General features: G+C 41.3%; 5 protein-coding genes across 6 annotated transcripts; 2 read left to right on the top strand and 3 right to left on the bottom strand.

Moving 5' to 3' along the window:
- The first annotated feature begins 351 nt into the window (after positions 1–351).
- LOC6561313 (nuclear pore glycoprotein p62) lies at positions 352–1,692 on the top strand. The gene has a single exon (XM_001987405.3). It carries the CDS (start codon positions 445–447, stop codon positions 1,627–1,629), a length of 1,185 nt encoding a protein of 394 aa, XP_001987441.1. The 5' UTR covers positions 352–444; the 3' UTR covers positions 1,630–1,692.
- A 780-nt stretch (positions 1,693–2,472) lies between these two features.
- LOC6561312 (U3 small nucleolar RNA-associated protein 18 homolog) lies at positions 2,473–4,201 on the bottom strand. The gene has a single exon (XM_001987404.2). It carries the CDS (start codon positions 4,074–4,076, stop codon positions 2,532–2,534), a length of 1,545 nt encoding a protein of 514 aa, XP_001987440.1. The 5' UTR covers positions 4,077–4,201; the 3' UTR covers positions 2,473–2,531.
- A 215-nt stretch (positions 4,202–4,416) lies between these two features.
- On the bottom strand, positions 4,417–11,923 carry LOC6560540 (protein eiger). Of its 2 annotated transcripts, none has more exons than XM_001987403.2 (7): positions 11,196–11,923; positions 7,084–7,209; positions 5,888–6,213; positions 5,728–5,829; positions 5,301–5,395; positions 5,103–5,234; positions 4,417–5,038 (listed from the first exon to the last, which is right to left on the bottom strand). In XM_001987403.2, exons 1-7 carry the CDS (start codon positions 11,361–11,363, stop codon positions 4,668–4,670), a joined length of 1,320 nt encoding a protein of 439 aa, XP_001987439.1. In that variant the 5' UTR covers positions 11,364–11,923; the 3' UTR covers positions 4,417–4,667. The 2 variants fall into 2 exon arrangements, with proteins under 2 accessions (XP_001987439.1, XP_032590673.1); XM_032734782.1 differs by having other exon boundaries at positions 5,103–5,216; positions 11,196–11,922.
- A 2,070-nt stretch (positions 11,924–13,993) lies between these two features.
- On the top strand, positions 13,994–18,217 carry LOC6560539 (nodal modulator 3). The gene is made up of 6 exons (XM_032734096.1): positions 13,994–14,177; positions 14,236–14,782; positions 14,899–15,781; positions 15,841–16,019; positions 16,078–17,042; positions 17,094–18,217. Exons 1-6 carry the CDS (start codon positions 14,029–14,031, stop codon positions 17,971–17,973), a joined length of 3,603 nt encoding a protein of 1,200 aa, XP_032589987.1. The 5' UTR covers positions 13,994–14,028; the 3' UTR covers positions 17,974–18,217.
- On the bottom strand, positions 18,177–20,156 carry LOC6560538. The gene is made up of 4 exons (XM_001987401.2): positions 19,750–20,156; positions 19,167–19,311; positions 18,745–19,107; positions 18,177–18,680 (listed from the first exon to the last, which is right to left on the bottom strand). Exons 1-4 carry the CDS (start codon positions 20,072–20,074, stop codon positions 18,230–18,232), a joined length of 1,284 nt encoding a protein of 427 aa, XP_001987437.2. The 5' UTR covers positions 20,075–20,156; the 3' UTR covers positions 18,177–18,229.
- Between the last annotated feature and the right edge of the window lie 260 nt (positions 20,157–20,416).

The following is a 20,416-nucleotide window of genomic DNA, read 5'->3' as shown; positions in this document are numbered from 1 at the left end:
GTGCATGGCGCTTAATAATTAAATTTTCAATGGCAAATAATTGAAAAATCTGTAATTAAATTCTTGACCCAAATGATTTTTTATCAGGCACTTATAGATACCAACACAAACCTCTTGGGGCTATTCACAAATCAAAACAATTCAGATACGAACGAAATATTAACACTTAAGTGTATATTGTGCAATACCAGCATTTTTAATTAATACTAGTAAGTTGAGATTTACGCGGGCGGTTTAATTTGCGATTGTATTTGTTATTGTTAATTCCCAACGAGTTGGCTCTAAAAAATACCAAATGTATGTCAAGGTTTTGCAACACTGCAGTGTGCAACAATCGATAAATTCGATATCGAAACTGCTATCTGCTTGTTTTGCGTGTTGCGGCGTGCATTAAATTAGTTTATTAATTTTGTATTACATCTGGCAACGCTCGCTAAAACTAAAATGGCATTCCAATTGCCAACGACAACAACGGCAGCCAGCGCAACTGGCTTCTCATTTGGCCTGAACACCGCACCAGCCACAGCAAATCCCGGCGCCGCTGTTCCCGCCAAACCCACTTTCTCATTTGCCGCACCAGCTGCCGCAGCAGCTCCCACTTTGGGCGGTGGCGATGCGGACAGTGTGAAGACGGCTCCGCCACCATTCACCGGCTTCGGCTCGCCAGCAGCGGCATCAGCAGCAACGGCGCCATTAACTGGCCTTGGAACCGGTCTCGGAGGAACTGCATCAAACTTTGCAGTAGCAGCAACATCTGCACCCGCTCACACACCACAAATGAACTTTGCATTGCCAGTTGGTGGATTTATGTCACAGCCGGTGACAACAGCAACGACAGCAGTTGTCGCATCCTCTGCTGCTGCTGGTGCTGCTCCTGCACCCACAGCAAATCCACTCATTGGCGGCATCTCGATGGCAGCCAAAAGCACTTCATCTGTGGCGCCCGTTTCAGCCGCTGTGGCGCCGCTTGTCAGCAGCGCAGCAGCTGCCCCGGTGGGTGGTGGCACTTTTGCCAACCTGAGCACGGCGACAAAGACCACCGATTCTGCTGCAGTGTTAAATGCATCGCAATTGACATACAATCAGCTGGAGGAGCACATTAACAAATGGACGCTGGAGTTTGAGGAGCAAGAAAAGGTCTTCACCGAGCAGGCGACACAGATAAATGCTTGGGACAAGCTGCTCATTGGCAACAATCAGAAGATCATCGAATTGAACGATGCCGTCCAAAAGGTGAAGAACGATCAACAGGTGCTCGACCAGGAGCTGGAATTCATTGCCACGCAGCACAAGGAGTTGGAGGAGAGTCTGCTGCCGTTGGAGAAGGAGTTCACCAATCTGCCGCGCGTTGATCAGGAGCGCAGTCAGACTTACCTGATGGTCGAGAATCTGGATACACAGCTGAAGCAAATGTCCGAGGACCTCAAGGAGGTCATCGACAATCTGAATGAGGCCAACAAGGGACAGGACAGCACCGATCCCATCATCCAAATTGGCAAGATACTCAACGCCCACATGAACTCGCTGCAATGGGTCGAGTCGCAATCGAAGGACATCTGCAAGAAACTTGACGACATTGCCAAAATACACGAGACCCAAAAACGCGACATCTTTCGCGCCCCTTATTAAGGATCAAAATATTTAAAAGAAGTTAAATTAATTCTTGAATAAAACCTATTTTTCTATTTGTAATTACTCAACGGGGATCACTTTATTTCGTGCTTGCAGTAAATGCAAATGATATAGGTTTACTTCTTGATCATTTCAATTGTCTCATGGAATACAGTCAACAAAGCCTGTCATGTTCAAAGGAATTTGATGACCGATTCTTATACGACCAAAATACTTTTCCCCTCTCTTGTGCGTTCCATTCTGGAATACGAATCTCTGCAGAATTCCTTATTTTCTGCTCTTTACCTCCATACGCCGACAGACGGTTCCCTTTTAACTTTCCCTCCTTAACTAGGTGTTATTTTGTGTTTTCACTATATGGTGAAATCGATTCCGCTACTCTGATGAGCCACATTAATTTCCCAAACTTACTCATACTTCTGTTTTTTTCATGACTTTTGTGGGGGACCTTAACTAATTCATGGTAAATCTTATTTTTTAGGTCTGATTGGATTTTTTCCTGTGATTTACCCAATTAATGCAACAAGTGTTGTTTCCATTTAAGCAACCCCAGATATATTATAAATGTTTCTTATTTTTTAGTATTTTTTTTGTGTCGACCGACTTTAGCTGACATTAAATAAATAAATAGATTCCAACTGATTTAAGCTTTTGAGCAAGGTGAGTTTCTAGCCGTGGTGAATAGTACCAATAGCAGTAAGAGGCAGATGAATTCCTGCAATGCTAGTGCCGATCATCTAGCCTTTTCACAGCTGTTTGACACAAATTCAATAAATGATAAATAAATTTCATATTCGCAGACATTGCTACGAGTTTAGTTTAACAAGAAAAGAAAACCAAAACATTTTAGATTATATTTTTGATACCATTTAAAAACGTTCTGCTTACAAATCCATTATTCAATAGTTTTTGAAGTGTTTAAGTCTAAAGAGTGGCGCTTTTTTGCCCTTGCTGCCGATAGCGAAATAGCCGCTGTTTGGCGAGAATGCCATGGTGTTCACATAGCCCACATTCTCCTGTTGATTGGGAAAGTTGGCATAGACCGTTGCGGTGGGGAAATGGGCCACCTTTATGGCGTTGGGCACGAGGCGCGAGCCCATCGCGAGCAGCTCGGATGTGTGATTGAATTGAAGGTCGGTGATTGCTGTGCGCAGATTCATGAAACGCTTCTCCGGCTGCGGTGCTCCCGACTTGTAGATGCTCTCGTAGTCGTACAGATTGACAACGCCCTCATTGCTGCCGGTGGCCAGGAGTCGTTGATTGGGCGACAGCTGAATGGATTTGCCTTGGACGCAGCCATCATCGATGAAGCTGTGCTCAATGCGATTCTGGCGCAGCGACAAAACATTCACATTGCAATTGGAGCCGACGCAGAGCAGTCGCTGCGAATCCGCCGTAAAGCACATGTCCATCAGCGGACCCTCCTGCTTGAAGCTGTGCAGCAGCTCATTGGTGTGCGACGTCAGCAGATGGATCGCTCCGAATTTGCCAGCTGTCACGATATATTTGCCGCATGGGGAGACCTCGAACACACGCATACAGCTCGTCTTGGAGGGCAATTTCAGTTTGGTCTCCTTGGCCTCGAGCAGATCGTAGGAATAGTAGAAGGGTCGCACTGACCCAAAGAAGGCACGCGTACCGCAGGGCGCAATCCGTGCACAGGTCAGCGGGAACTTGTGGAAGCGTATGCTGTGGAGCTTCTCGTTCTTCACTCCGTCGACGCTGTAGATGGTCGCCAGACAACTCTCGCCGGCGACCAGGGCCGCTGTGCTCGTCGGATGGAACTGAATGCTGGAGACGACGCCTTCGCTGTATGTGGCTCGATTTAGATCGCGAGCCCGCTTGAATTGCAAGTTTGTGGGTCGCAGACCGCGCGACTTGGCCTTGTGGTCGATGAAGCCAACGGTCTTCAGCAGCGGCTCTTCCTCGGAGGCGTCGTCAGCACCGTCGGAATCGGCGTGCTCCGTTTTCGTCCCGAGCGTTGCCCATTTTGGCTGACTGACGGTGCGTTGGAAGCGTGCCGTGAGATACTCCTTGTAAGATTTGTCCTTGCGCAAGTGTGTCAGGGGTCCTGTGTGCCTTGTTGCACGCTTAATATCACCCAACTGAATGTCCTCGTCATCGGAATCTGTCCACGCCGGTTTCGGTTTCTTGGCAGATTCCTCTTGCTCGTCTTCATCATAGTTATCAGTGGCGACTGTTTTGCTTTCGCCTTCGCGCTTGGCGCGCTTCTTGCCCACTGACTTGGCCAAGTTGGAGAGAAACGTCTTCATGTCGCCGAATACCACCTTTTCCGTTGGCACCTCCACATACGTGGCTTCCACTGCGTCTTTTTTATCAGACGCCGTCGTCCGAGTTGTGTCCGACTTGTTTTCATGCTTGGCGTAAACGGCCATCAGCTCTTTCAGCTCCTCCAAACCATCAGATGACTCATCGTCACTCATTTCGGCAATCAAGGAACAGCTACGCGGTACAGAAATGTATCAATTTTCTTTGGAATCTAAGTTAAATAGAAATTCCAGCCGCACAGAATAATTGTTAAGCCGCACGTGTATTCGAATTAGGGATGCCACTTTAAAATAATTTAATATCGATGTAGTTCGTGTATATCATAGATCGATAACATGTTCAATGCCAACTATCGCAATATTATTTATCGAAATTCAAAAAATTGAAATTATACGTTATGAAAATAAAAAAAACCTTTTGACCAGGACATATTTCCCAGCTAATCGATCTAGAATTACAATATGTCTAGAAAGCATAGTAAGTCAAGTAAATATATACACTCGTTAACTTTTTTATTATGGCAATTCATTCAGAATTATTTATCGTATATATACAAAATAAATATGGTATTATATGCATGATAGTATTTAGTATTTAGTCTATGAATATATGCATGTGTAATATATAGAATATAACTTAAATCTAAGCTACAACTAATCATCTACTTTGCTGTATTCGTATTCACGAGTAGTCGAGACTACTAAGATATAAAGCTTAAGCTGTTCACATTCCAGCTTTCAATGTGTCTAAATCTTAATGATGCCAAAGTAGCTGCGATTGTTGGCATCCCTAAGCGTCACAACTCGGTCTTGATGAATATCCCGCAAATGTATGGATTCGTGCTTCTGCAGCTGAATCAGTCCACTGGTGTGGCACGTGTGCACCTTATGTGGCATATTCGTTGGCACCGTATTCAAGCACTGCAGGAATGCGTTATGCCCGTGGAAGATGATGAAACCATTCTCATCGTGTGTATTATTATAACAGATCTGCGCATAGACATAATAAAGACCCGGTTGGTTGACGGTTAGAACACCATTATGGACGCTGAAGTGCTGCTGCCATGGATTATCACTGCTCGCAGTGGCATGCCCCACATACATGTCACCCAGATAAGCTGTGTATAAAAGCAAATTAGTTGCAACTTTAGATAAGGTGGCTTCTAGAATTCAAATACTCACAGCCAACTTGTATGGGCGCATTGTGATGCGGCACTTTGCGATTCAAGTGGAAATGTGCAGCGGGCTTGGCAGAGTCCGTGTGTCCATTACCCGCATATAAATCGGCAGATTTCGCTGAAACAGGAGATTCGCCTGGAAGTTAACAAACGCACAATGACAATATCTATATAGCCAATTCCAACTATGGTTAATACCAACCTTTGCGCACCAAAATACGTTGACGCCCTTGTCGCGATCGTTGGTGATGCTTCCTTAGCTGCGGCTGGGTTGCGGCAACATCAGAAACGACGCCACTAAAAAAAAAATAATATGATACAATTTTAAAAATATAAAGTGATAGTTAATTAAGAAAAAGCAAAGCTTTCGGGAATTATACATATATATGTAATTATATGTATTATGTAACAGTGAGTTTAAGCAATGAAACTTGGAATTAAGAAAAATTAAAGCTTTGCTGAAATTATAATTGTACAGAATAAAAAAAAATTACATTTTGCGAGTGGATTAAAATGAGTAATTTATATATATTAATAAAAGTAAGGTTAAACAAACACAAGCTGACCAGCTAGTTAAATCTTAAATATAGTAAATAAACATTAACATTTCTCCCAACTTGGTTGCCTACCTTTCCTTCTGTTGTGTATCTGTCCGGCTTTGATTGTTTTTCGTTTGCGTCACATCGTTGGTCTGCAACTCATTGCGCATCACGGCAATGGAGCGAGATTTGCTGTATTCAGATAGAATTGTAGGGCGATATTTATAGCAGATATCGGCAAATAACTTACCGTGCCCTTTTCTTTTTGGATTCATTGTAGCTGGTGAAATCGCCAAAGAAATCATCGTTGGATGCAGCAGATGAAGTCGAGGATGTGGATTCATCTGTCTCAGTTTCCCCATTGTTATTTTGCGGAGTCGTTTGTGTGCTTTCCTTTTCTTTTTCTATCATATCGAGATAATCATCGTAGGCGGCACGGTCACTGCTGCCGTCCTCATCGTCCTCATCATCTTCGTCCTCGTTGTAATTGTCGAAATCATCATCTTCTTCGTCCTCATCCTCCTCGCCTTCGATATCGTCCAGTTTGTTGGGATCTTGGATGATCTGATTCGTATACTGCAATGTGGAAAACGAAATAGATGCTTTACGATTTGGCTTTTGGGTCAATCACAAGTACGTGACCATAACTTATCTTCAAAATGCACATTTCTCAAATCCCATTTGTGATTTCATATTTAAAAATACGCGCACTCATTTTAAAAAAAATGTATATGTATATTTATAAATATATATATATATCTATATAAATATACATTTCGTCTCTTTTGGCTTTAGTCTTAATTGCTGGCGCCTTCCCTAACTCTCTAGAGAATCAAGAGACCGACATACATATACTATATACTTATACTTATATAGATTGCCACACAAACAAAATGCACATCAATAAATCTTGAAACGATCTATGTCATTGATGAGATCAGATCAATAGTATATAGATGCGCACAAAGATCTAAATAATAGTTTTTGAATTCCTTTAACTATATATATTATAAACTGCCTTGAATGTTTATTATTCAACCTTAAGAATTAAATGGATTTTCAAAAGTAAATAACTCAAGTGTGAAAAAATAAACATAAATTATGAAAAAACAAAAATGTTTTTTGGCACTGTCTATTAAATATTAATTGGGTGTTTTATCTTAAGAGCTTTAGTTTCGGACAGCTATTTTTTATGACCAGGCGATTTGTCAAGTATATCAAATAAATGATATGATAAATATTTCATAGAGTGATGAACTGCGTGTTCTCTAAAAAAAATACCACAAAAACTCATTTAGGAAAAAGTTCATAAGATATTTTAATTTCAGCACATGTATCTATAAATAAGAGTGTCCCATTTATATAGATTTGTATATATATAATGTTTTCATTTTTCAAGTGATGCAATATAAAGTGAAAATATATAAAGTAATCTTATGGACTCACCTCCTTTTGGAATTCCGCCATCTCGTCCAGATAATTAATGCCCAGTCTTTGTCGCAGCAAAAACACTTCTTGTTTCAGACCACTCAGATCTCTGTCCAAGTGTTGCACGTGCATCGTCTGCCAGATCTGAAATATATGTATATACATAGATATATTATAGATGTTCAGTTTTGGATATGCCTGCGTCATATGCTCATTTGGAGATCACTTGAGTAAACTTCAGATCCACACAGCATAAAGAGATGATCATGTGTTTATTCTCAATCAAGCAAATGGAAGTCATTAAAAATTATAATGTAAACAACGAATATCGAAATATATATGTATGTATATACATTGTACATGTATGTTGTATGCCACTTTAAAGAGCACAAAGATAAAAGTGTTTTTTACTTGTCTACTTGCCTATCAAGTAAAAGCTAATTGCTAAACACAGCATTACTACATATTCTTTATAGAACATTAAATGTGGCACAAATTGAAAGAGATAAGCCAGTTTGTTTTGTTTTTTTGAGTCATTTCATGCTTATCTTAAATTTGTGTTCAATTATATTAATGAGCCTTAATTATAGCGATAGGAGGTGCTAAAGCAAACACATCGCATAATCCCAAACGGCGAACTTTGACACCCGAAAAAAACACATACGAAGACTTTGAAAGATTTCGATGAGCATAGATGAACAAATAATCACGATGTGGCTGTAGCTGCTCGACTAAGCAATACTCTGTAACACTTTTTTTTTTTTTTTTTTAAATTTATTTATTAAGTTTAACAGCAAAAGAAAAATTGTACAAGCTGAGCTAAGATTCCCAAATAGAAAATGGCACAAAGTAAAATGAATTCAAGTAAAGAAAATAAATGTTAGGACTAAGAATTGGTTCCTATTTATAAATTGAGCGAATTGCAAAGTTGTCTTTGAGTTATCACAAAAAAGTTTTAGGACTTTATAGTTCTATTTATTATTATATTTATTTATTTAATGTCGACTTATATCATAATAATCTTGAAACAGAAAAATTACAAAACTAATAATAAATTGCATTTCATTTAAAATAAAATGTAAGATTTAACTTTAAATTAAATAAAAAAAACACATTTAATTGCAAAACTGGTTCAAGCTTTTTGCATGAATTGGAGAAACCCCCAAACAATAAAAACATTAAAAAGTTCTTGTTTTTTTTCTTTCGAATAAATCCACAACCTTAAAGAATGTCAGCACATTTCGAGAACTAGAACAAATGTCAACTACCCTTTAACATTTTTATGGATGAGTCGAAATATATACACACACACATACAAATGTATGTATGTATGTATGTATATATGTATGTATGTATGTAGGTATTTATATGGACTATCGCCGTCGCGGCGCATAATCTTCTTAATGGATCATTAACATTCTGAGCGAGCAGCAGCAACCTTTCGACGCGTTGCTCAATATGACACTCTGTCAGCGCCTTTTCCTATCATCACTTATTACATACATACATAAATACATACATAAATACATACATACATACATACATAATTACATACATACGTACCGTACTTACGTACATACATAAGTATTTCTTTCTTTCTTTTATTTCTTGACTCGCTTAAATTATAAACCTTATGTCCGCCAGTTATATAGCTTTAACCGAATTTTGAAGCCATTGGCACACATACATACATACATACATACATACACGCATACATATTGAGCTGTTGTGATTGTGTGTGCATACATTATGAGTACATCGTGGAACTTGTTTACGAAATTATTGAATTAAGCCAGTGCATTGATCGTGAAAAGACAAGCAGCACACTTGAAAGACACACACACAGACATGTGTGGCTTTGAGAGAAGCGTAGCTTAAGCACAAGGCCAATGTTCAATACACGGCCAGAAATAACAAGTGCAATTAGGCAATAAATAATAAATGAAGAATTTTTTGCAAAACAAGAGTGCCTTGTAGGTTATAATTAATATTTGCACCTATGCCAACATTTCTAGTTATTATTTGGGATACTAGGGACATCATATTTAAATTTATCTTAATTATAAGAAAAAAATTTTATTTTTTTTTGTAAAGCATAAAAGTTGTGCGATTAATTATTCGGCTGTGTGTATATTCTGTCAGTGTATGTGCAAAGTGTATATTCGATTTCATTTGCCTCTCACTTAATGCTCCACATGCAAACACTTAAAGCTCACTTTGTCCCCATCCCTAGTATTATGACAGCTTTGTGGACAATAACCAAATGTAAACGAGTTTCCCATTAGGCCTTTTAACATAAATCTTATTGGTAGCTGGAACAACGTAATGTGATCTCGTTACGCCAGCACATAAATAAGAAGAAGAAAAAAAACATAAAAACAGAAACCAAAACACTGTTGCCACTTTCACCACTGCTGATGAGGGTCACCCCTCGATTCTGTGTTGGTCACCCCAACGATCAACTGGAGAATGTCAAAGATACCAATCGCTCTTCGTCTCTTGGGCTGCAACAGGAAAATCGAATTAAAATCTTAACAAAGATTTATGTGACGAAGACGAAACGAATCCCAAAAAAACATTTACAAGTCAATTGTATTATTTCCGCTGCAGCTGCCAAGATTCAGTGGACAAAATCATTTATGAAGTGCGCATTTGGAGAGAATTTCGTCTGGCAATTTTGCTTGCAAAAGACTTTAATCCACCACAAGTTTTGCATTCGATGCAAATTTTGTGTTCTACTCTAGTGGCAAGTCAACTTACTTCGCAGATCGGCACATTATTCAGGTGTCACCCCATGGTATATATAGGGCATACATACTTGGTAGTGATAAAGCTTGTAAACATTTATTAACTACATAATAAAAATGCTTAAAGCGAGCGATAACACTTTAATTATCAATAGAAAGCTGTTTTTTGCTAAACTACATGGCTTAATAAACGAAAAATGTGAACTGAGTTTAGGTTTTGTTATATATGATACATTCAACTTGATCTATACTCGAAAATGAAATGAAGTCCTCTAGTTTCCAAAGTTATTTTAGGTTGTCTGGTTTGAGCACTTAATATTGATCAAGAATATATAAATACTTTATGGGATTTCAAATATCTTCAAATGTATCTTTAATATATTTAGGACAGCTTTGCTCTGTTATTGAACTGGATCTATGTACGAAGATCCTAAATATAGGAAGTCTTCTGGCATGAGCACTTAATATAAAAATATCTTCGAAGCGAAGCTTGCATGTATTTTGGACAACGTTTCTCTATTTGTTCGACTGTAATTTATATTTCCCTTGTTAACTGCTTTATTGATACAGCGCATAATTAAGATTTTTGTGTAGCTCTTTCGATTTTTAAATAAACAAATCTGAAGATAATATAAACAAAAACGAGCTACAAGCAAACTTCAAACAGTTCATCGTTTAGCACCTAGTTGAGCATGTTATTTTCAAGTCTGTGGCAACAAGATTTATATATATATATATATGTATCAATATATATATATATATATATATAATTTCTTTTTATCAGCAGCTATAGTCGCCGGCTAGTCTCTATGTCAGCTACCGCAATCCGCCCTCTCCCTCTCTCCATGAACTGTCTTTCTTTGTTAAGATGATCATCGGCTTGTTTGGCTTTATGATCATCATTAGGAAACGATTTGAGTTAAGACACGCTTCAGTTTTTGATCCGAGGCGACACAGAGACGGGTTTTATTGCTGCTGGAAACACACATGCTACCTACTTATGTATTTAATTTTGTATGTATGTTTATTTTGTCGCATATTTTTATGTATGTATATTTTCATATGTACTTCGGCTTAGGTGTAGCTTGTGCCAAATTATAGTTATACATGGTGTGCAAACCAAATGGCTGACGGTCACGCATCGTAAAATACGCTTTATAGATTTTAATTTAAATTTGAATTCTTTTTGGGGTTTCTTCTTTTGTTTTTTTCGTTTACCAAATTATAAATTTAAATGTATGCATAAAGCTTAACTTTATGACAGCCACATAAGTAGTGTCGTAGGTTATTAGTAGATTAAATTCTTTAGCCGGTGATAAGCACTCAAATAGAATGCAGTAAATGTGACTAATTATGTTAATAAATATATAAAATGCGTCTTACCGTTAGTATCAGGATACATCCAACCAGCACGAGAGCAATAATGCTCAACACAATCGGTATCAATTGTCGGGCTTTCTGTTTAGAGTGCGTCACGCTTAACTGCTTGGCCGGAAAACCATTGGCGACACTCGTCGGTGTTATAAACGGCTTAAGGGTCTCCGCTGTCATAATTGATATGTAATCGTGCAATTAGTCAAGCCCTCAACTGAAGCCAGACACGGCGTCTAGGATTTCTCTTTCTCTCTTTCTCTCCGACTGTCTGTCTCTCTGGTGGAATGTCTGTTGTTGTCTTCTGTCAAGTGCACTTTAAGCTCACGATAACAAGATCAACAACAATAACATACAACAACAACTGGCGCACTTAGCCCTTGAAGATTTTGCTGGTTTTCTTTTTTCGTATTTCTCTTCTGCCTTTTTACATGTATATTTTTTTTTTTAATTGGCTTGCAATTTACTGAGAATTGCTTGTAAAATAAACGAGTTTTGCACTAGACACTGGGTACTCGAAGATTCTTTTACGGTGTCGTTTATCAGTTGTTTTTTTTGTTGTTGTTGATAAAATATCTTGTCGAAATGTTCATTTTTTTGTCGTTGTTAGTATATATTTAGGTGGAAAACACGCGCGTGTTAGTCTCTATTTTTTTTATTTATGTGGCAAAGAAATAAGCTTTGGCTGGCACGCACGCGCTCTAGAATTTAACGTCTGTTTGCATCTACGACTCGCATTCAACTGAGCGATCACTCGGAGTCTGCCAAAGTGCCTTGAGCGGCGCCGCAGCACTGAGAGAGAGACAGTGAGAGAGAGAGAGAGAGAGAGAGCGTGGCGGATTGGCACGCGCTCTCCGCATGCAGAAACGAGAACGAGAACGGAGCGTACCACCAAATATTTTGGCAAGCGCTGTGGGGTGCCGTTACCTCCTCTGCTACTGCTGCTGCCTGGACATGATCTGCTGCTGCTGCTGCTGCTGTATTGGGAACATTTCCATATGTTAAATTAATAACAGTGCAGTTTGTTTACACTTTGACTTTTGCGCAGTTCTCAATTTTGCTTGTTTTAATTATTTTTGTTTTCCATTTCCTTTTTTTAGCCTTCTTCCCTTTCGTTTGTTGTTTTAAGGGGGTTGCAATGAAAGTACTTATATTGATTGCTATTTGACATGTGCAGCAGTCTAAGCGGTTTAGCGATCACAAAAACACACCCCAAAAATATATATATGTATATATATAATATACAAATATTTCTGTATGATTTCATTTGACTTTTTGCGATAACCCACTGCACAATATAGGGGTTCAAAAACAGAAATGCAAAATTAACACATTAATTAGAAGTTTCGTAGTATTTTTGAAATAAATTTATATATATGTATTTATACTATGCCCATTGGCGATAATCGGCGAAATGAACTCTGGGTTTTTTCTCTTGTGTTTTATTTATTAAAACGATATTTATTATGACTTAGTCAATGCGACACTGTCTTATCTGGCCATGGACAGCCAAGACGACGACAGTCTGACATATTTTTCAGAGAGTTCAGATTTGAATAATGCCCGGCCATAAAACTAATGTACGCTATGCGGCTACCGTCGTCGTCTCGACACACTGTCTGCCTGCCCGACTGCCAGACACATTTTGGTTTTCGGGTGGATTTAATGCAAACGATGCATTGGCTGGCATTGTGCGTCTGTGAGCAGCTAATTAGTTTTGAATTGATGGCGGCGACAGGTAGCCAGGTAAAAACTGGCACGCGAAAAATTTGTAAAGAAAAATCGGACCATTAAAATTGGCGCCAGGCATGTGGCAAGCAGCTTGGTCACTTCCGGAAATTGATTTTGATTCGCTTATCGCTGCACTTAACTAAAAAACATCTGTATATATATGTAAATGTATATATATATATATATATATATATATATATATTTAAACATACATTCAAATAGATCGCAGCGAGGGCAAAAACGCTTCGAGCGCAATTCAAAGTCAATGTCAGGCAATTGAATGTTGCATACTTCAGCCGTTTTATACAATTGCTTGGTTTTATAGCTTACAGTTATTCGGTCTGTGTCGTCTCAAGTACAAACATATGTATATAGAAACATGTACATATGTATTCATTCAATATTGTTTGCTTGCGTTTTATTTGCGACCATTTATCGCGCGAACATCGGTCAAATTTTATAGGCGGAGGCAATCCGCAGCTCAACGATGCCTGAAATGAATTTCTTGCGAACAACTTGACGCTTGTCGCAAGCAAGCTTTATCTGTATCTCGGTGCTGCTGGCTGCCAGATCGCTTTACACATACTCATGCTGATGTGAACAAGGCAAGACAAGCAGTCGCACTTGTTGCTGTATCGCGTAGGACAGCGTAATTAAAATTCGTTGCGATAATTAATATCTGACAAGCTTATTTTCTGCAGCAATCAAAAATGCTTTCAGTGTCAATAGATTGGTGGCATCCAAATAACACTCATACATACAAATTGTATACATTTGCAAATGACAATTAATTTGTTGGGAAATTGTTTGTCGTTTTTGTGTAACGGTTGATATCAAATTTTAAGCTAACAGTAAACATATTTATTCGATTAACATTGGCTATCAATTTATCGAAGTGTGATGTGTAAAAACACCTCAGATTGCGCCACGCGCCAATTGTCGTCGATACATTTTGGTGAGTTATTGTGATATCGAGTAACCAGCCAACTATCGTCAGCACTGTCGTGCCCAGTATCACACGTTTTAGTGTGATACATCGATATCTTTTCTATTCAAACCTGTGCAGCGGGTGACAGCTCTGCACTTTCAGCTGGAAGCTTAAAGTCGAAAAAAAATGAGGTCGACGAGGCAGTTTTCCGGCTTTATATTAATTTTAATTAATATAATTAATCAAATCAATGCACAGTCAAACGAAGTAATAGGCTGTGGCGGTTTTATCAAAAGCCATGCCGAAATTGACTTCTCCAAAGTGGAAATAAAACTGTAAGTCAATGAAAATTTCACGATCATAAATTACTGATAAGATGCGAATTGATTTCAGTCTAACCAAGCAAGGCTCACTTAAAGATAAAACCGACTGCTCCCCTTCAAATGGCTACTACTTTCTGCCCATCTATGATAAGGGCGAATATCTGCTGAGTATCTCCCCGCCGCCCGGCTGGAGTTTTGAGCCCGAACACGTCGAGCTCAACTTCGATGGCAGAAGTGACGTGTGCAGTCAGGGAAAAGATGTTAATTTCGTCTTCAAGGGCTTTGGCATCACTGGCAAAGTAACCCTGGCCACTGGCAGTGGTGCACGTGACGTCGATGTGGAGTTGAGATCCGACCAAGGCGATGCCCGTCGCACCAAAACGGACATCAATGGCGTCTTCTTCTTCACACCAATCATACCCGGCAAATATGTGGTGCGCGCCACCCACGCTAAGTGGCACTTTGCTAAGGCGGAGCACAATGTGGTCGTTGTTAGCGGCAACACGGAATTGCCGGCCAACTCACTGGTTGTCTCCGGCTTCGATATCAATGGACGCTTCGATGCCAGCACTCAGCTGCCGGCAAATATTGCCGTTGTGCTCTACAAGAAGAAGGGCGTGAGTAGTCATATAAAATTGAGCTGCATTTTGACTTGGCAGATTTTCGGGTTACATCATAACATAATTTTGCCTATACATATTAATATTTTATATATTTCTCTCTCTGTGCATAGCAAACGCTGCTGCCCAGGTGTCAAAAATCGGCAAATGCGCCTGCAAACAAGCTGAACAGTGAATATGAGAGCGCTGCCGCTTGTTATGCCGTGGTGGAGAAGGGTGAATATAGTTTCAAGGATGTGCCCACTGGCAAATATTTTCTGCTCGCCATCAATGAGAATCAGAGCTTGAAACTGCATATGACGCCCACATTCCTGGAAGTGGAAGTTGGCAAGGACACACTACAGTTGAAGGAGGAGTTCAGGATCAGCGGCTTTACTGTCACGGGTCAGGTGCTGACCACTGCTGGCGGTGCACCACTCAAGTCTGCCATTGTGAAGCTCAACAATGAGCAAGTGGCCGTGACGGATGCCATGGGCAGCTATACGCTGGAGAATATCAAAGCGGGCAGCTACAACATTGATGTCGAATTTCCACAGTTGCAATTTGGATCGCTGCAGGTGAAGATACAAATCTCGACGCCCACGCTGCCCATAATTATGCCGGCGGCTTACGAGGTGTGCGGCAAAGTAGTCTCCACCAAGTCTTATGTGGTGGGCATCACGAAATTGGGCTCTACATTCCACACAACGACCACAACAAAACCAGAGAGCGGAAGCTGGTGCGCCTATCTGCCCGGTGGCAAATACAGCTTTGAGGTGCTCACCACTGAGTTGGACAAGCAGAGCGGCATTCAATTCTTCCCGGTGCAGCAGCAGTTCGAGGTGAGAGATGGTCCTATCGATGGCATTATTTTCTCACAGCTGCGTGCCACGATTCGTGGCGAGCTGCAATGCCTGCCAGATGCCACCGACACTTGCACATCAGCGGAGATTACGCTGCAGGGCCTGGATGCCATCGGCCAGCCGACGGACAACAAATGGATGGCCAAGGCTCATCGTAATTATTATTTAACATTTAAATTGGATTTTCCATTCATAAAATACTCTTCTTTGCAGGTGGCAAGTATGTGTTCAAAGATGTACTACCTGGCCCATATGAGATTACAATACCACAGGCCAATCTGTGCTACGAGTCCACACGCGTCTTTCTCAACGTGGCCGCCGCCGAGGAGAAGGCGCCACCATTCGTCCACAAGGGCTATGAAGTTTCCATCATTTCCAGCCATCGTGCTCTTGTATGTTTGTAAGTTTTCAAATACTTAATGCATACTAAATGAACTCTGCTTTTCACAGATGCGTTACGTGCACTATACTGGCGCCTCGGAGCCCAAGGCGCCCATTGAGACACTGAAGATTCTGTCGGGCGTCAACACGTTCTGTGTATCCAAATACGGCAGCTATGACTTTAAGCTGGAGGGCTGTCACCTTTACGACGACTCGCTGCCCAGCAAATTCATTACACCTGAGCCGGATCAGCTGCAGACATTGATTGTGAACGCGATTGCGCATAAGATGGGAGTGCGTGTTCTGTCCACGGAACCAAATGCGGACTCCATTAGGCTGGCTATCGAATCGGATGCGTTGGGCAAGCAGATAATAACGCCCACAGCCGAGTCACACAAGGTGGATGGCAAATACGCATATCGCTATGAAACCTATCTTAAACCCGACGAGGTCCTCACCGTCAAGCCAATGAGCGATGTGCTGCTCTTTGCACCCAAGTATCAAGATGTGGTGGGCGGCAGCGATTGTGTGGATATTGCTTACAATTTTGTGGGCACACGTGGTCTCATTCTGCGCGGCAAGGTGGTGCCACCGATTAAGGATGCCAAGATTACGCTCAGTTTCCCCGAGCAGCCAGATCATGAACCAATCGAAGCATTCACCTCGGTCACAGGTGAATTCAAGTTTGCACCCATCGATGAGGCGCTCAAGTTTGAACTGAGCGCCGAGAAGGAATCGTATGTGTTCAGCGCCTATAATCGCCAGTCGAACTCGTTCAGTGCCCACAAGCTGTGCGAGATTGAGGTGACTGTGCAGGACGAGGCCGGCCAGCCACTGAGTGGTGTGCTGCTCTCGCTTAGCGGCGGTGAAAGCTATCGCAAGAATTTGGTCACTGGCGACAATGGTGCCATCAATTTCCATTCACTGTCGCCATCCCAATACTTCTTGCGTCCGATGATGAAGGAATACAAATTTGAGCCGAATTCCAAAATGATTGACATCAAGGATGGCGAAACCATACAAGTTATCTTAACGTAAGTCAAATAAATAAGTATCTATATTATCTACATCTACTATCTTCGCAGTGGCAAGCGTTTTGCGTACTCCATCTTTGGCACGATTTCATCGCTAAATGGTGATCCCTTCCCGGAGGTTAATGTGCAAGCGATCGCCAGTGAGAGCTGCCAGCATCAGATGGAGGAAGCGACCAGTGAACCGTATGGCCAGTATCGTATACGTGGACTGCAGCCGGGCTGCACCTATACGGTGCGTGTGGTAACGGATGATGAGAGGGTGCAACGCTCCATACCCGAGAGGCATACGGTCAGCGTGGCCAACGAGGATGTGCGCAACATCAATCTAATTGCGATCAATCCCATCAAGATTGTGGACATTACGGCACGGATAATGGCCTCGCAAAATGATTACTATAAAACGCTGAGGATTGTGATGTATCGGCATGGTGCCTCCGATTCACCCGTCTTCTCGCAGCGCATTTCAACGCCCCTAAATCCCAAGTCGAGCTTTAATCCCGGCATTATGGTGTACTTCCCGCGTATACCACGCGACGGCAAGAGCTATGTGGTGGAGCTGCAATCGACACTGTCGGACAAGACATATATTTTTAAGCTGCCCTCGTTCAGCTTTGTGGCTGACCGCAGCTCCGTTTATGTGAAGCTGGAGTTTAATCCGGAGGTGCGGGCAACCGAAGCGGATCTCAATCAGAATTCCATATCTGCCCTGGTGCTCATCGCACTGGTGGCCATTGCTTTCTTCAAGCAGGATCTGGCCGTCAATTTCCTCAGCTTTGTGTGGAGTAAAGTGAACGACGTCGCCGCGGACATTGCCCAGCGACAGAAGGGCAAGGCGAGTGTCCGGAAGAGCGAGCCGATCAATCAGCGGGAAATCGAGCAAATGGCCGATCAGATTAATGCCATCAGGAAGAGGAAGGTGAAAAAGATTTAGTCATCCTTGTAGCTGCTACAATTTTAGTCATCATCAATCGGTATTCGGTTTTGTTTAACTTTTTTAATAACGAGAGATTTGTTTAGCATTTCCCGCCAAATGGAAAATCAAGAAAGAAAACACACACACATATTTTATTTTCTTTAACAGCTGAGGCAAGTTTATTTTGTGTGTGTTTGTTGTAGATTCATTTTCATCACGCTTATAGCTAAAATAAATAATTAAATAAATAAATAAAATACAATACACTCGTCTACTATTGGGTCAAAATGTGCTCGGCAATTGAGCTGAGCATGCGATCCCCGCGTCGCCGTTGCGCATGACGCCGTTCCGCCTTCAAGTTGACTTCATTCTGCGACTCTTCGGTTGTCGGCAACTCAGTCTGCTCAGCCTGCTCCTGCTCTTGCTCGTGCTCGTGCTCGTGTTCAGTGTGCTCCTGCTCTGGCTCCAGCTCCGGCTCCGGCTCCGGCTCTGTGTTCTCGACAAAAATGCATTCGGGATTTGCGGCAGCGCATTCCTGGAAACTGGTCGCTCTGGTGATTGGATTGCGTGAGTTGGTGTACTTCTCGAAGAAGCCGCGACCCACAATGCGGAACGCCATGCTCGTCAGAGGATTGATCTTCGAGCGGAACTCCATCTCGCAGACGAAGCGGCGACGACACGCCTTCGAATCCAGACCCAGAAACGCAAACATAAATTCAGCAATTCTGCAGAAATGTATAAAATAAATTATACACAACTATTATGAATTGATATGAAATAGATGCTTACTGCTCCTCTGCGGGCCGCTGGCGTGCAACGCTCTCAGAGATGTCCTCATCGACAATCTCCACCTGCTCTTCGTGCTCCAGCTGCTCCTGTTCCTTTTGCTCCTCCAGATCATCTAGAATGCTACGTTTGCCACGACGACGCCTTTCCGAGGTTCCGCTGGGTCCACTGGGTCCGCTTGGTCCCGAAGGTGAATCGCTGTGTATATCAGAGATAATATCCGAGCTGGATGAGTATCCCGAGTAGCTGGAGTAGGGATCAAACGAGGGACTGGAATCATATGAAGGCGCATCATAGGATTCATGCTCATGAGCCGAATGATGATCCAACGAGTAGGGAATGTGATCATGACTAAACGATGGTGGACTGTAAATAAAATAAAGTGAGTATTGCAGCAGAAGATGTTGATTCTTTATCATTCTTACGGATGATCCAGGATGACCTCTTGACACCGGGCATTTGGCCGGAGGTAGCGCAGACCCAAATAAATGGCGCTGCCCACAAAGAACGATACAACAACCACTTTCACCTTAATCCAATAGGCAATTGCCAATGGCCACAAATGACGCACTGTAAATAATATAAAACAATAATAATAATAGCACTCTGATTAGATAACTGCAATGCAACACTTTCACTGGACACGACACAGAATTATGGTGGGGATTATTATGTGGACGTGATCTACGAAAATTTACAATTGCCCAGATTGAAAGTGAAAAGTGTTAATGAATTGTTATTGGAACACAATCGTTGACACATCGTGATTCTTCAATTGGAAGGGAAACAGCAGCATCCGTCTGATGTTTGTGAACTTTCGAAAGAAAGTCTTAAAGTGCTGATTAGCGGGTGCATAACATTTTGTATTTGTGCCAACAAATTGTTATCAGCAACATACTTTAGAATGGGGTGGGTGAAATTACCATTAGGATTGTGCTAATTGTTACGCCTGAACTATTATTAAATAATAAAAATTGAATCAAATAATTCGATTTTTTATTTGCTTACACCAGAAGCGATGGCGATGGCGACGAGTGCGTCCCTCAAATTCCAACAGTTCCCGGCCAGCGTTCATTAAACTTTCCGTATCCATTTCCGCATACCGATTTGGATCCATCAATTGGGTTTCATCATTTTCGACAGTTTCCTCACAAAACACCAGGGTGAAGTAAACGAGAAGCAGCACAGCCGCGTACCAAATTGCGGTTTTATTCATATTATATTTATTCAGGAGTGTATAATCCTTCGAAGCTGCGTATGTGTTTTTAATGTTTTCAATCACTATTTTGTATCTTGTATCACTTGCACAGTTGCTGCAGAACTGATGATGCATTTGACGCCGATCCCAGCATTTATATCAGCACCGAAGATGTTGTTTTTACTCATCTGTTGTTGTACGTACCAAGTTCAGGGTGATAATTAGTAGTAGAGGAGTTCGCTATTCGATTTTAACACATGCGTAGACATAGAGAAGCTGTCAAAAGCATTTGCTACTAGGCAGTCAATCAGATTTTTAATGTCTGAGGCATGCATTTGAAATGAAATGCTAACAAAATTTCTTTAAACTGGCGCAATTTCACTTTCATAAATCGTGCATTTTCTAGTCACTTTTGTTTTTACGCACCCAGCTCAAATTTATGATGAATTAGCCGGTATTATGAAATGCATATGCAGA

This window comes from Drosophila grimshawi, unplaced genomic scaffold (genome assembly GCF_018153295.1).
Source record: "Drosophila grimshawi isolate 15287-2541.00 unplaced genomic scaffold, ASM1815329v1 contig_1369, whole genome shotgun sequence".
In the NCBI taxonomy this organism is placed as follows: domain Eukaryota; kingdom Metazoa; phylum Arthropoda; class Insecta; order Diptera; family Drosophilidae; genus Drosophila; species Drosophila grimshawi.
This window is presented reverse-complemented; position numbering and strand designations above follow the sequence as displayed.